Raw genomic sequence first — 16428 nt, 5'->3', positions numbered from 1 at the left:
CCTTTTGTAGAAATCTGTTCCTCCTTAACCTACTCTACTTACTGTTCAAGTCATTGTTGGCACCTTCAGCTATCATCCATATATATCCTATCTGATCAGTGATTCCAAGTTCTACGATTTAATAATAATCAAAGATGGGTAATTAATCACACATACCTAATAAATGATTTCTAAGCCCATCACTCTTCTATTAGCTCATATAAGGATTAAAACATAAACATTTTAATGACTCAGCAAAACTTTGTTTTGAAAGACTGGATTTCACAGTATAGACCTGACTGGCTTCCTGCTCAGAGATCTCTGCCTGCTGCTGCCTCTGTACTGGAATTAATGGCTGGGTCAACAGGCTCTTCTGATTTTCAGGCTTACCACAAGGAGACATTTAAGAATATTCTAGAGAACTGGTCTATAGTAAGCACTGAAAAGGGTAGAATAGGACTCTGGAATCATTGAATGAACTAACTGCTACATTGTATTTGTAGAGAAGTTGCAGATACTTAAAAATGAAAATATGTGTAGGTAACAAAACAGCCCAAAGTTATGATTATTAAAGACCCTGTAATTGGTGTTCAGAAATGTTCAAGTGTTACGAGTTTGTTTCTAAGAGAATTGTAGCTGTTCATTCAGCAGATATGATAGAGCACTTACTGTGTGCTAAAAACTGCTCATCCGGAAATGAAGTCTCAGATAGGTCTTGATCCTATGGGTTTAAGATGCAGCAGAAAAGATGGACAGTGATGCAGTCCTTCATTATATGATTGGCAGGATGCTGGAGGGAAAACAGGAAGACTTCCCATGTGCGGTTTTATGGGGGGGGGTAAATAGTAATTAAAACTTAATTGTACATGTTTAAGAATGAATGTTTTAGCCTTATACATCGTCAGTGCCATGAAGTGTCATTTTACACCTCCTTCATCACCTTTCTAAGCCCTTTAGAATAAGTTCAGACTAATTCCTTAACTCTTTCTTACCCAGTGTTGTTTTCTTTAGTTTGGCCTTTTGTTCTTGAGATAAGGTGACTTTGAACTCACTATGTAGTTCAGCCTGACCTCAAACTCTCAACAATCCTCTTGCCTCTTGCCTTGCCTCAGCCTCTCAAGTACTGGGATTACAGGTGTGACCCGTTGCTGGCTTTTTATCCAGTTTTTAGTTAGTAGGCAAGGTGAAAGCTGATTCTGGCTTGCAGTGGTTTGCTTAGGGTCAGAGTACAAACGGTTGAGGAAGGTAGGAGTCCAGACTTGCCAGTGTGGGGGAATGCATCCTGCCTGGGAATGAAGATAATAGGTGAAACATTAGAAAGTTGTGTGTTGGTTTGGCTTTAACTTAGATAAACAATACTAAGTCTGGGGGAAATACATGAGATGGTGTAGCACACAAGGGACAATTGCATGCAGACTGTGATGTATAAGATTTAGAAGAATGCAGGAAAAACTGGGGACATGCCAAAACAGGCATGTGAGCCTCTGCCAGGCCAGGAACAAATGCTGACTGGGACTCCAGGGAAAGGAGCATTTATTTTTCCACACCCTCTTCTTAACAGAATTTCAGACCAAGGACATAAATATTGATTTGCTTTCTACTGGAATTTTGCATTGAGTTTTCAATTCTCCTTCATGATTTTGCCTTTGAGTCTCAGGGAATTCTACCTTTCTTTTCCAGTTTGCTGCACCTTTCTGAAAATGTAAGCTCCTTGGCTACCCACTGGGAGAGGATGTATTATGTTATTACTGCTGAATTCCAAACTGTCACCCAGATGGGAGCTCGTACAGCCATCTCATCCCTTCCCAGATCTGGCTAGGGTTCTGGACAGGACTGCAGTAGTTCTCTGTGACAAGCTACACTGGGGAATTGTTCCTTGAAGTACACAGTGGCGTGTTCATGGAGTATTGTGAGATAGAGGCAGCATTTATAAAAGATTACAAATTGTACAACTCTCTTCAAAAACTTAAAATACAGCTGGAAATGTTTTGCTTCCAACAAACATGCAATCTTCATAAAATTGAGAAAGAAATGTTTTGAATAAATAATGTTTTAGTTTATTTCTCTCCAGTATGAGAACTATTTTTTGTTTTTAAAGTCTGCATCATGCCATAGAAGTCCTCCTTCTCCACACTAACACTCTTGCCTCTGTGTTTACATTATGCTGGTGCGTTCAACTTGATTTTTAAGTATGCCAGATTGCTCTGCCTTGTTTTTGAAGATAGAAAACTGGATTTGCTCCCGGGGACTCTTTCCATAACTAGGCCAGTTTAAAAACTAAACAAGGATTGAGTCAGTTAATTAATTTAAATGAGATTACAAATCAAAAACATATTATGCAATCTTGATTTAATTACCACATTTTATTTACTTAATTGAAAACACACTGTAGAAAGTTAGCAATCTTGACAATGACCTGAATGGTGTCTTTGCATTTTGTACATCATCGGAGGCCTTGAAGGCCCAAGCCCAGGTAATCCTGGTGGGACCCTTGGCTTGCTCAGTCTCTCTCTACATCAGCAGACAACACTAGACTTGATCACTATGCAGGTGCAGGTTAAGGGATTGCTTGCCCTGGCCTTCTCTTTGGAGTCTTGTGCTTACCGTGCCATGTTTCAACCCTAGCCCTATGCCTGGCCTTTTTGGTGGGCATGTCTGTTTTGTTCTTTAATGTTCCTGTGATGTTTCTACCTTAAGTTTCAGCACTCTGAGATTTTGGCTAATTCCATGTGGACACATTTCAGTCTAGGGCTCAAATAAATCCTTCTAATCTTTGGGATGTGAGGCTTTGAGTCTAATCTCCCTGTTAAGCAAAAAAAAAAAAAAAAAAAAAAAAAAAAAAAAAAGTAGTTCTTTATAAGAACGTTGAATAACAGAATTAACAGAAAGGCAAGTAAAATGTGTCTTTGGGAAGAGGCAGGGTCGGGGAGGGGGGTGGGAGTTGGGGGGAATGAGATAGAGAGACTGAAGCTTAAAGGGAGACCTGAAAGGGGGAGCAGCTGGGGAGAGGGGAAGGATAAGATTCCACCCCAACCTTGTTTTCACAGCTTTTTAGAGGCAGGGAAGCACTCAGTTTGTCCATGTATCTTTGCATTACTTTAATGAATATTTAATAGGAGGGAAACAAAAAATCATAAAGTTACAATTTTGTGCCACCTCAACTAACATATTAGAGGAGGGCTAAGTCCTCTAAAATGGAATAGTGTTTGAACTGTGCCAGAGGGTAGAAGGTTGCTGGCCCATGCTATGCAATGGGGACTGCAATTATGTAAAGGCAGTTTACTGTCAGCCTGGGTGTCAGTTTTCTGGGGTCATCACAGAGCTGGGGTATGGGGCAAGATGGTCAAGGGCATTTTCTGAGTACTGTTCTCTTCTTCTTGTCCAGAAGAACAGGCATGGTCTTTTCCCTTTGCTGCCTTGGTTTTACATATGCATTTACATTCCTTTGTTGAAGTTTCTTCTCTTTTCACATCTTCAGTTTCTTCCCTTTAGTGCTCCCTTTTTTCATATTGTATATTTAGTTTGTTAACAGCATGCCATGCTGGTGTATTTATAATATAGGGTATTATATTCTCGGCTCCTAGGAAGTCCCCTGGTATTCTTTAACTGACATTGAATCGGGGTTTCTTTTCTATTTTTCACCTGCTTAAGGCAAAGGACTCTGACAAAGGGACCTTTATCATGCGATGACTAATTTTAGTTCTAGCAGGAGGCTATCTGTAGGTTGACAGGTTAAAGTTTGGGTTCCATTTGATCTTCTGATATCCCTCAATATAAAAGCTATATTGTTATAGGATCATATAATTTTAGAGCCAGAAGAGTGCCTACAATTTACCTTCTTCAGTCCCTTCTTTGCACCCAAATGACCATAAATTGAAATTGTCCTTCTCAGATTCAGCCCCTGCGTTCTTTCTCACTTCGTTTTAATTTTGTTTTAAAAAATTATTACTTGTATTTTAAGTATATGAATGTTTGCCCAAATGCATATTTATGGGTCACAGTGTACATCCCAGGCTAGCCTTGGACTTGTTCTGTAGTGTAGGCTGGTTGTGTGTTATCTCTATCTAGAGTAGGGGATTTACAAACACGTGACACCACACCCAAGGACAATTCATTTTCTGATGCCCAAGTCAGAATAAAACACGGTCCTGGAAGATGGCGTAGAGTAGGCTTGGAATGCCTTGCAGGTCCAGGCATTCCTCTGCCCCCTCTTGCCTCCTGATCCCAAAAAATTACTCTTCCCTTTGTTGGTGAGAGCCAGTAATCAGTTCCTGCTGGAAGTGTTCATGTGACCCTCCTCCTCTCTGCTCCTATAACCAAATGTCCAATCTAGAAGCGGGGAAACCACACCTAGCCTGGGTTGTGGGAATTGGCTCCTGTGTTCCCCTTCCCTCCAGCTTAGGTGATCCTCTGTCTGCATGGAGTGGCATTCTGTGTCCCTCTGTACTTCATGCATCTCTGTGCATTGGCCTTAAGTAAGCTTCGCTGGTGTTTGCCCAAACATTTAAACATAAGGTAATAAATAGGCCAGACATTTATTAGACACCCCAAAAGGATGACTGATCATGAGGATGGCAGAATAAGCCAAAGGGGGACATCATAGGCCAAGCCTCACACATCAAGTATAGGTGAACATGAGCTAAGGCAGAGGTCAAACCAAGGTGCATTGGTGAATATTAAAACCTTTGGCGCTCTTCTGTGGCTATGTGGAATGCAGAGGTTTTAGTTCAGTCAGTTTTGAGTTTCATAAAGATCATTTGGAAGCAGAGTAAAACATGTACTATATGTATGTTGGGAGATCAGGCTATTTGTTATTATACTATTCCAAGGGTCATCTCCATCTGATGACTTTTATAATGTGACCATGGCCCCCTTTCCTAAGAAGAATCAAGTCCTTCCCTGAACCTCCCTACCTTCTGCTCCCTCTCCACTCAATCCATTCTTCCTCTGCTGTTTCTGTTCAGAAAAGGGCAGCCCCCCTGCCCCTGCCATGGACATCAGTGAAACATGGCATATCAAGGTGCAATAAGTCTAAGAATGTCCCTTATATTAAGGCTGGGCAAGGCAACCCAGTAGGAAGAGTGATGTCCCAAAAGCCACAAGAAAGTCAAAGGCCACTCCTGCTCTCACCATTAGGAGTCCCACAAGTAGACCGGGCTACACAACTGACACATATAATGCAGAGGGCCTAATTGGGTCCCATGCAGGCTCCCTGGCTGTTGCTTCAGACTCTGTGTGCTCCTATGAGACAGACTAGTTGATTCTTTGTGTTTCTTGTGATGTTCTGTCCCCTCTGGCTCCTACAATCCTTCTTTCCTCTCTTCAGCAAAATTCACCAAGCTTGACCTAATGCGTGGCTGTGGGTCGCTGCATCTGTCCATCAGTTGCTGGATGAAGCCTCTCTGATGACAGTTGGGCTAGACAACAATCTGGGGTTCAGCATGTTGGCCTGGCCTCTGGTAGAATAGGAGGGTTCCACCAAAGGTGTAAGTTGGGATGTGGAGGTGGTTTCTTTTTGGTCTATCAACTTTGTAGTCAAAATTAATGTTGAAACAAACATACAAATGTACAAATGTAAAAGTTTTACATGTTTGTGGGTGTGTACCATGAATACGTTACCATATATATATATATATACATATATATACATATATATATATATGTATATATATATATATATGGTACCATTTAAATCAGTTTTGATGATTCCTTTCTAGCTTGCATTTCTTTAGGGTGAAAACATTCACAGTTCTTCCTGCTTTTTAAGTGGTCTGTCACCATCCCTCTAGTAGCCCTGCCTCTTCCTTCTGTTAACTGTGACCTGATGTTCCCCATCTGCCTTTTCCCATTCCTCCATTTCCAAGCTTTTAATTTGAGCATTCCTAGCACATTGGGTCACTTCTGGCTTCAGGAAACAAATATGATTTATATTATTAAACAAAACAAACAAGCACACACAATATGTAGGGTCTGCAAGGTGGACAGTGGATAAAAGTACCTGGTGGCCCTAGTTCAGTCCCCAGAACTCACGTAAAAAGTGGAAGGAGAAGACCCAATTCTACAAAAGCTATCCTTTGACCTCTGCATGTGTGTCATGTCATTTCAGCTCATGTACACACACTAAATAAATGGACAAATAGATGAATAGTTATAGGTCATTATAAACTGGAAGACGTATCCAAAGCTTTACTGTGTGCCAAACACTGTGAGCGTCTGATATGAAGGCACACTGGGGTTCTTACTGGCTATGGTCATTTGCATCTCAGAGAGTAGTAGCTCCTCATGCCAGAAAGTTGCTACTTGGTGACAACCATTTCACAAGCCACTATTCTCTCTCTCCCTCTCTCAATCTTTACACACACACACACACACACACACACACACACACACACACACACACATATATATATATATCGGAATAGACAGTAAGTTTGGCTCAGAACCACCTCTCTTTAGCACACTCAGAAGTGAGTAAGACTGCTGATAGTAAGGAAAGGTTCAACGGGTATCAACAACATGCTCTTGTTTTGATTTTCTTGAATTCTGAAAATGACTGGGATATGCTGATAAATGGCAGGGATGAGGGAAGTTAGGGAAGGTCAGGTCAGGTTCCCAAAAACATTTGCTATGCTGCAGGATTGGCTTTATGCGATTCCAGGTTACATCACACAGTGAGAAGCAAGGTGTCTAAACAGGATGCACACAGGAAGCCACTTTGACGGTGCAAGCCCTTGAGAGCAGTGTTCTTGGGTCTTCTGTCCTTAGTGAAGCCAGGTCAGAAGAACAAGACTGGACAGGCTTCTTTCCAAAGAGGAGTAAAAACACTGCATCATGGCTGTGTAGGTCATGCAGGAGTGTGAGTCCTTAACCTAAGGGACAGGAGTGGCCACAGTAAAAATCGCAATTTAGAGATCTTATCATTCAGTTTCCTCCTACCCCAAAGAGTAACCAATATGTTTAGATTCACACTTGTGAGTGGAGAGAGCTGGATGGGGTGTGTACACTTGTAATCCTAGCCACCATGGAGGCTGAGGCAGAAGGGTTCTTGCAGTTGTAGTATGAGATCCATCTTGATGAGTCCTAGAGGTTTTCATAAGGAAGCAATACAAAGTCAACTTTGCCTTTTAAAGGAATACATCTCAATTATGTTGTCAAAGCTAAAGGATAAAAACGTAAAAAAAAAAAAAATACAGATTCAGGTAAAGAACTAGGAAATAAAAGGTAGGGAGAAGGCAGGAAGACTGCTTGGCTACTTTCTAGGTCTAGCTGATTTTTTCTTTGTATTGTCAGAATTTTCCTGGACTCAAAGCACAGCGTGCTGGGAAGCTCCTAACCCTGTTCCTGCCAACATCGCCCCTTAAAGGCTGCATTCAGCCTCTAGGAAGGTGATTGCATCAGTAACTGCTTATATCTCCATCTTGAGCAAGGCATCTCTAGAGAACACAGGACAGGGCTGCGGCACCTCCTGTCACACAGCCTAGGGCTGAGGCATTGACACATGTGCTCTGGGGCTGGTGCTCAGATTCCAGCATAGATATTCATGGATACTGCACCATTATGGATAGAACTTAGCTTCCTCCTTTCCCCTCTTCCTTCCTGAGAGTTAGTTCATTAAAAATCATACGCATTTTAATGTTCCCATGTTGTTAATAATATTTCTTATGAATTGATGGTATGGGATGTACTTAAGCCAGGACTCAGTGCTTGGTATGCTACAATCTTTGCAGAGACTCCAAGGTAGACCTTATTGCTGCAGTTTTCATGACTAAGGTGCAAGACTCTAAAAGCTAACCAATTTTGTACAAGATCACGCTAGAGAGGGACAGAGCCAGTATTCAGTATGCACCCCTCTTCTCCAACACACATACTACAGAGAAGGGATTTGAACAGAGTGATGGAAGTGGTTAATGAAACCTTTGAGTCTGGAGTAATTTGACCTGGGTGGTGATTTGCGGGGCTTTTAGATGTGGTCTGAAAAATTCCTTCTCTGAAGTCAGCCACAATAACAGTTCATTCTTGGGTTCTCTGCCAACTATGGCTCCTTGGTTACTTCCTTCTCCAGCAGTTGGAATTAAGTGACTGATCTAAGGTGACATCAGAGTAGATTGCAGTGTTAGAATTCATAGTATGGGAAGTAAATGTATTGCCTGCCCTCTCTGGGGCCCTCACCTGTTTTAGGGACACAGTATTTGCTATTTTGCTTCATGTGAAGGTACAGGTTTTATAGTATGAAGAAAAACCCGTCACTGGTGGTGGGGTCCAGTAAATACCAGTTCATTCTAGATAGCACACCATTGGCAAAGTTATGTAGTTTTCTCTCAAACTCTTATGGTGTTCTTAATGAATGCTTGCTTGTTTGTTTGTTTGTTTTCAAGTGAATTTTTTTCCCTCTGAAGAATTGATCAGCAGTTGTTGGAATCAAGAAGAAAATATAACTCTTAACAAACATAGGAAGGGATGGGCAGGGGGAGAAAGGCTGCCCCAGTAAGTGGTGTGGGGCACTGGAAATGAAGGCTCCACTATGGCGAGTGAGCAGGTTCTCAGGGAGAGACACTGGTGTTTATTCTATGCAATACAAGTTTAGCTGTAGAGTCGAGGGAGGGGATGGTTGCCATCTTGCAGTCACATGATAAGGCTCAGGTTTAAAGTGCACAGCTCTTAGAGTGGGGCTGCTTGCTGTGCCACTCACCTGCTGGCTTGCTGTTTCTAGATGTGCCTCCAGGGAGGAAACAAAACAAAACTGTGGAGGGTCTGGTCCATGAGTTTGGTTCTATAAATGGGGATCTCAACAGCCAAGACTTCCTTGAAGAGGTAAAGTAAGAGCCAGGGAACTTAAGTACTAGACTCCAGAGGAACCCAAAGTAGCAACACAAATGAAACAGTTTAACGTTTTACTGTAGCTGTTGTTCTGTAGGCTGGAAAAGTAGCAGGTACAGTGTTCTCTTTTGAAGGAACACAGAAGAAGATCCTTTTGTTAAGTTACAGTCTTGCCTCAGTTCCAGAAAGCCGCAATGGACAAGGGTCCTGGAGAAGAGTTCCGGCCTCTGGCCGCAGGAGATAACCAGCCAGTGTGGTCGGGTCACTTTTCCAGTTTCTTTCCCTCCATTGTGGGAAGTCAGGAGCAATGTGAAGGACACTGTGGGAATCATAAAAATAAGTTTCCTAAGATTTCATGAAATACACTCTAGAGTAAAGAAGAAAAGTCAAGGAAATGGGACGGAGGGATTCCAGTCCTCTTCACCATGACCCAGTGATCAGGAGGCAAAGGGCAGAAATAAATAACCAAGTTTTATGCAGGAATACATTAACAGGGTGTTCCTACCTTCAAGAGTTGAAGAACAGTTGTAGTATGTTAATCACTTACCTGGCATGACCAAATGACCTCGATAAAAACAAAAGCAGTCTGATTTTCTGCTTAATTCAATCCATTCCTTGCCTCAAGTATAAGGGCAAGGAAGAGATTTGTGGGTTTATGGCAGTTGGTGATGCTGCTAGTACCACATTTGTTGAAATTCACTATTGTGCTCAAACTTGCCTTTTTGTAGGCAAGCAAAGAAGGCTGCTGAATTTGAGCCATCCATTCCCCTGGCATATACTACAAGCCTGGTATGTTCACTCCATGAACAGCCCTGGGAAGACAAATAAATAGACATGCTACCTGCCCCTTCCTTCCTAGTGCAGTGTAGCTGTGGAGACAAAACCCAAGTGCTAGAACCAATAAAACATTTCAAAGCAACTCCCCGCCAGTAAGTGTCCATGGAAGCAGAGGAGTGAGCCAAGCATAGCTGTGTGGATTGGTTAGGACAAGCACACAGACTGACAGTGCCAATCCTCTGAGCCCATTCTGTGGTGTTGGTGAGGAATGGCATGGACTGGGCTGCTCTGAATGACTGTGGCGGCGTCCTTTTCCTTATCTAAGAGTCTGTCTGTATCTTGCAGATGGAGATTAAATTGATCCAACAATTTGCTCTCCACAAAGCCATGTTGGTTTTCCACCTAGTAATTTATGCTTTTTCCTGGTGTTTGCAAATCGATTGCTATTATGGGATACAGACAGAACTGGGCCGGGATCCAGTAGGTTGGGGGATTACTGGAGAGGATACGTGAACATTCGTGAGACAGCCTGGAAGAGAAGGCTCTTGTTTCTGTGTATTTTACTCTCTGAAGAAAAGCATATTTTCAGGTTTTTAAAAGTGTTCTTAATTATATTTAGATTGTGTCATTTAAGGGACAATATCTGCTTTATTTCAAATTCCTACTACCCGGCCTTGATATTTGCCTAACCTTCAAATGGCTTCAGTGGCTTTGCAGCCAGACCTCGAATCCCAGGAAAACCCTTTCTTCACACCAAAGCATTATAGATGAGTAATTGTTCCCTTTGACGAAGAAATAAGTATAGGCATCTATCTTCGTTGATGAATAAAACGTTGCTGTGAAAAGGCTTGGGAAAGTATGCTTTATTTAAACACTTCACCTCATTGTTGTACCTCAAAAAAATTTTTAAAGTCCTTCTTAGTATTGTGAAATTCTTTCAAAACAAATTAAAAAGAAAACATATTCTGTGATTTCTTTACAGATTCTGGACAATCAGGAAGTCCAAGCCACAATGATCCTGCCAAGAATCCTCCAGGTAAATATGTGTCCCCGGATGTGTGCACCCTGACATTGTTGGAGAACAAAGGGGCCCTGTATAGATCAACACCCATAATTGGTCAGCTGCCTGTTTTGTTCTGGCAGGCAGTAGAACTGGGACAAGATGTGATTGTGTGTAGGCCTCCTCAGTGAGGACTGCTTCCTATTGGAGTCCTCAGTGTTCACCTGAGGCAGAGGTTTTCGTTTTTTTTTTTTTTTTTTTTTTTTTTTTTTTTGTATCCTTAAAAGCTGATTCAAACACATGTTTAGTCATATGTCTTTTAGGCATTTGAACAGCTAAAAACCTTTTAATCATTTTTTTTTTAAAGTGGACAGAAAAAAAAAAAAGACCCCAAACAAAACAAAAAACCTACTAACAACAATTTCTGTACTCTTACAGTTTATGCACTGTATTTTAAGGAAGGTACTAGTGAGTCATTGTGTTTTTATAATGGGTTTTTTGCAAGAATTTTAACTCACCATCTTCAGTGTAAGTTGTACTTGGCCTTCTTTACTTTTAGATAGAAAAGGATCTTGCCAGATATGAGAATGGGCATATGCATTTTGGCTGTTCTTGGGGTTTTGTTCTCCACATTATGCACATACAGCATCTTACTTTTGATTTAGAGCAGTATTTTCCTTCTCGTGACAAAACAGGGTAAAATTAATGAAGAATTAAAACTTCCTATTACCATAAGAATTTGAATTGTATCTGTGATTTTGTTAAAAGACTATTCTAAAAATATTCTTAACAAAAGCAAAACACAATAAACCGCAAAGAGCCACACTTGCCCTCTGTCTCTCCAAAAAAACTCCTCTGCCATATTATTGGAACAGACCACTTAGTATAAATCGTCAGGATCTTAGGCTTCTCCCATGTCCCATTGCTCTCAAGTCCCTGTGCTTGGCTAATGAGAAGTTGCAGTACCTTAATATTCCCAAACCACAAAAATAGACTAAACTGCTCCTAAAATTATTTTAGAGAAATGTAGCAACCAATATCCCAGGCAAAATACAAAATCAAAAACAAATTATTTTCCCTTTTAAAACATAACCAAGTTTTTCTTAGGAAAATTATTTTTTTCTACATACATATTGTTATTCTGTGTAGAATATTCTGCTTAAAATTATATTGTTTGGGAAAATATTATATACTCTGCAGTGAAAATGTTAATTCAATATACATTATGTACTTCAAAGGTGAAAGTATTAATTCAACACATATTATATACTCCAATGATGAAAAGGACCAATTCAATACATGTCTTAAATTTATACTGAATTGATTTTTCTTGATAAATTTGCTGCTGCTACAAACTGAGAGCAGAGCACAAAATATTTAAGTTAAAAAATAAACTGTTAAAAGCCTCTACCCATTTTAAACAAACAAACAAACAAACAAACAAATAAATAAATGAGGAAAACACCTTGAGAAGAAAACCATGGTAAGTCTTAAAAGCCAGACTACACAGAGGCCATGCTGTTGTTTGTAGCTTGATTTAATTACTGAAAGTAAGCCTGTGCGAAGTGCATTTCTGAGTAAGTGCTGGGGCTCACTCACCCAATGCTGTCTGCTGCTGGAGCTTGGCCGAGCTGGGCAGAGCTATGACCTTTGCGTGCTTATGTAACAGCAGGATTGGAGTTTTGTATTTGTCTAAAGGGTTGGTTAGATTTTCCTTCTGCTCCCTACCATTTTTCTGTTTTTACAAAGAAAACAAACAGAAACCAGCTAGAACACATCAGTTCCCCCAACTTTCAAGTTTCTTTGGTGGGGGGGAGATGTCTTTTGATGACTGCCAAAAACTTAAGACATCAGCGTTAATTTAAATTAAAATTGACATTTTTGACCATTCAGGAACATTTATCATTTAACATGCTTTCTGTACACCATGGTATGAACATTATTGTAGAGCTTATTAAGGAATTTTTGTTTTATTTTGAGATAGCATCTCATTATTAAAAGTTTTTGGTAAAAGCAAAAATATATTCTACAATATTTTGAAATAAACAAGGCCTTTGGAAGTAGATAATATTTTTTAATTTTAAATACAGGAGACCTGAACCTTACCAAGTTCTTGTCTTATAGTCAGTTGGGATAAACTGTATCAGCAACCCAGGTATTGGGAGCTCAGGAGACTTATCCTAGGATACTGTCTCTTTCTCTCAGTTCTGGCCTTGGTTGACCCGATTCAGTGTTTCAGTAGCCACAATCCACTTGTGGGAAAATTCAGACTGGCCTCACAAAGGGGGGTGGGGGAGACTAGGCTCCTGATGGCTTCCACCAGAAGCACAGATTCTGCAGAAGGTGACCCCCACAGCACACTTTAGAGTACCTCCCAAGGCATGTGGAACTCACGGGCATTGCCCCTGTCAGCTACTGTGTGTGCTCCCAACAGCTTGGGAAGAGGTGATGAAAATCCCAGCTCATAGAACCTGTTCCTGACTTCTGACAAGAAGGTGGTCTCCCACCCAGCACATGCATGTATCTGTCCCCGCACCACCCCACCCCTCTTGGCTGTCTGACATATAGGCACTACTTCTTTACTGAGTCTGAGCTTCTTTTTAAATAACATACAATGTTTTCAGTTATTCAATTTTTAAAAAGTGAATGTGCAACTATTTGGTTTTATTATGCCATCTTCACATGTGTCATTATACTTTGTTCTTTCTCCCCACCCCTCCCCCCTGGTTAACCCTGATGTCCTTAACACTGGACTATGGACCTTGACAGATAACGGGCCTTTATTTTGGAATTCATGCTTACATTTGGGACTAGTGTTTCAGTGCAAGCAAACAAAAACTTATTTCTGGAGAAGGGATATTTAGTGTTTGTCATTTGTAAAGTATTTAAATAATTTCTTGGTACTTGCAATTTACAACATTCAAATAGTCTTTATGGAAGTTGCTCCACTTGTTTGTAACCTAAGGTTCTGTTCTGTTGCATGTTCTTTTCACAGCTAAGGGTGCTATACAATGAGAAGGTGCCTGACTGCATGGCATAGTGGCTTTTACTACTTCTTAGAAAGCATCTGGCCATTTCATTGTCTTAATTATGTGTCTCTTTCTTGCTTGTGACCAAATCTGAGACTACATATTTATTCTCACTTGTTGCTAGGAGTCCAAGTGTCTTCTCCTCACCATGTGAGCAGCTGTGGTTGGCTAGAAGTGACAGGAGCTGAGGGACTTGGCCTAAGATCTGATTGTATCTTCAAATACCACCACTACTTGTGGGAAATGCATCATTGGACTGTAGTCTTTTGGATTTAGCCTGGATTTGCTATCTATATTTGTATCTATATTCCTCAGGCTGTGACTCTTTAGATTTCCCAATCTGAATCTCCTCCTTACTGCTGGAATGGGAGGAAATCACAAGAAAACAGCAATCTGGAAGTTGAATATGGCCTTTTCTACAGTTGGACACAGCAGAGTTTAGGAAGGCTGTAGTTTTGTGGGAAGCTCCCTTGTCTGTTAGAGCAGTAAAGAAACATTGAATTTTAGTGCAAGTCCTATAAACTTCCCAATGTAACTTTTTGAAGTATACCAAATTTCATTTTCCAGAATTTTCTTGTTAGAATGAATGGGGTTATACTTCAATTTCCTACTTTCTTCTTTTGGGAGTGTGTACTTTGGTGTGTGTGTGTTTGTGTGTGTTGACATTTGCATGTGGCTTGACATTATATGAACCTTGGAACTGTATGTTGTATGACCTTAAGTCAGCTTGAGTCCCTTCTCTGTAGCAAGGACAGAAATGAGTAAATAATTAAATTGCATGAAGAACCTCTGTCAACTCCAGCAATGTCTGTCTTCACTTAAGACATTGTTTAGGTCATACAAATTTCTAATTCCTCATTCCACAAACCTATTTGGTACATCCCACAATACAAGTCAATATAGGGGTGCCACAAAACTAATACAAATCAGTTAGCACTGACCAAGAAGATGGCACAGTGTCTTTAAAGGTGCTTGGTACCTGCTGGCAACATTGGAGCCCATGTTTGCCTAACCTTTCACTTTAAGTTTTTAAATCTTAGATTTGGGAGTATACATAATACTTTCTAATAGTTTTAAAATCATAAACTGTTTTTCTTTCCTATTTTCATGAACAGACAAGTGGTTTTAGGTTCTCACAGGCAAAGAAAAAGGAAATTTCCTTTGATATTTAAAATCATAAACCATTTATTAAAAGTTCATACTCCTTTTTATGTCCTCATTTATTTCTGTCGGCCAAGATTTTTTTTTAAATGGGTGAAGATACATTGTTTAATAATACTGATGAATAATTCTAAACTCTGATGCCAGATAATATGCAAGAAACTATAATCATGCTTCCTTTTCACAAAAGAATAAGTTGGAATGTCCTGAAGTGAATAGATAACAGTAGTTAAAATCTGACATGTAGGTAAAGCTTTTAAGTAATTTAAGAATTAGATCTGTGCCAATCAAAACTCAAAGGATTTTTTTTTTCTTGGTAAATTGGCTTCAGAATCATTTCTCTTTCTCTTCATACTCATTTGGAGACATGTTCAATGAAGTGTTTAAATGTTCAAATGTTCAAAGGTGAGACAGTCTTGAGACTAAAGAAGGAACAGAAGAGGGAAATGTTTTTTCACAAATTACTTTGGAAAAGCCAGAAGGGTGCTTAGCCCATATCTACTAATTTTTACAGGCTGCAGTATGGGTACTTATATGTAACCAACTCATCAAAAGCTGATCGGCACAGCAGCTGGCACCAAGCCAGGCCTTTACTATGAAGTTGGCCTGATTGCTTGAAATAGTTAATTTACTAAAAGAAAGATGATTTAGAGCCATATCATGGGATCCTGACAGGAGAGCTTTCCCTGTTTCTTCATCCACCCCGATAGCTTACTTTATCACTTACAGATAATATCAGTTACCACTGCCTATTGAATTCTGGAGTAAGTATTACATTCTAGACAGTGAGGTTCTGGATTTGATTGAGCTCAAAATGAGGAGTAGAAGCAGCCATTCCCTGTTTGGAGTTTGGGAATATCTGTCATTCCACACTGGGTATCATTAACAAATTCAGGGATTTTTGAGCAGGCCATAAGTAACATTTTTACCTGGTGGTTACTTATTGATTGTCTACTTTATGCATGACACTTGGCTTGGTTTACAGATTTTTGTCTGTAAAATATGAATTACACTTAATCCCCCACTCTTTCCAAGTTTTGACTATAAGTACATACAATAATTTATATGTGCTTGGAATTAAATTTTGCTTAGCGTTTCAACCGAAATATTTCAGTTCAAATCTGTAGAATTCAGTTTCTAACTTGCAGGGCGTATGAAGAGTGAAAGGAGCATGAGGTATGGAATGACATTTTCCTCCTGAATAAACCCTGTCTTCTACTGTCATAATGAGGTCACGAGGAAACTGAGCAGGTCAGCTGACTTCTCAGAGACTCAGCTGTCTCCGGGCCATTTGCAAGGAACAGACAGAACACCTGGATAATTGCAGGCGTTTCATAAAAATAAGTTTAGTTTTTTGTTTGTTTGTGTTTTTTTTTCTTTTATTATTATACTTTGTCTCCAGTTTAATTGGTTAAGAAATCTTCACATAGGAAGAACTGTTTGATGTGGAAACAAATATATATATATTTTTATTGTGCTTTTTTTGTATATAGAAAGCAGAGGGAAGATACAAGAAGTGGAAGAAGAGGGGAGTCTAGGATAGGTTTTCTAATGGAGGCAACAGAAGCGATGTTTTCAGGTTCATGGTGGAATAGAATTGGAGTTTTCCATAGTGAGTCTGTTGCTGGTCTCTTGACATTGAGAAACAGGTACACCAACTTTGTC

At 40.1% G+C, this 16428-nt stretch overlaps 1 protein-coding gene across 9 annotated transcripts in view; it reads left to right on the top strand.

Annotated features, from left to right (window-relative positions):
- Nfib (nuclear factor I B) overlaps positions 1 to 16428 on the top strand; it is a 398396-nt gene that overhangs the window by 302009 nt on the left and 79959 nt on the right. For all 9 annotated transcript variants that reach the window (XM_051188114.1, XM_051188112.1, XM_051188111.1 and 6 more), the window contains exon 3: positions 10556 to 10609. In XM_051188114.1, coding sequence (XP_051044071.1) covers positions 10556 to 10609 — 54 coding nt within the window. The remainder of the gene's footprint in view (positions 1 to 10555; positions 10610 to 16428) is intronic.

The sequence above is a fragment of the Phodopus roborovskii genome, unplaced genomic scaffold (assembly GCF_943737965.1).
Source record: "Phodopus roborovskii unplaced genomic scaffold, PHOROB, whole genome shotgun sequence".
NCBI classification, from domain to species: domain Eukaryota; kingdom Metazoa; phylum Chordata; class Mammalia; order Rodentia; family Cricetidae; genus Phodopus; species Phodopus roborovskii.
Note: the sequence above shows the minus strand (reverse complement) of the source record. Positions and strands in the feature narration are given on the sequence as shown.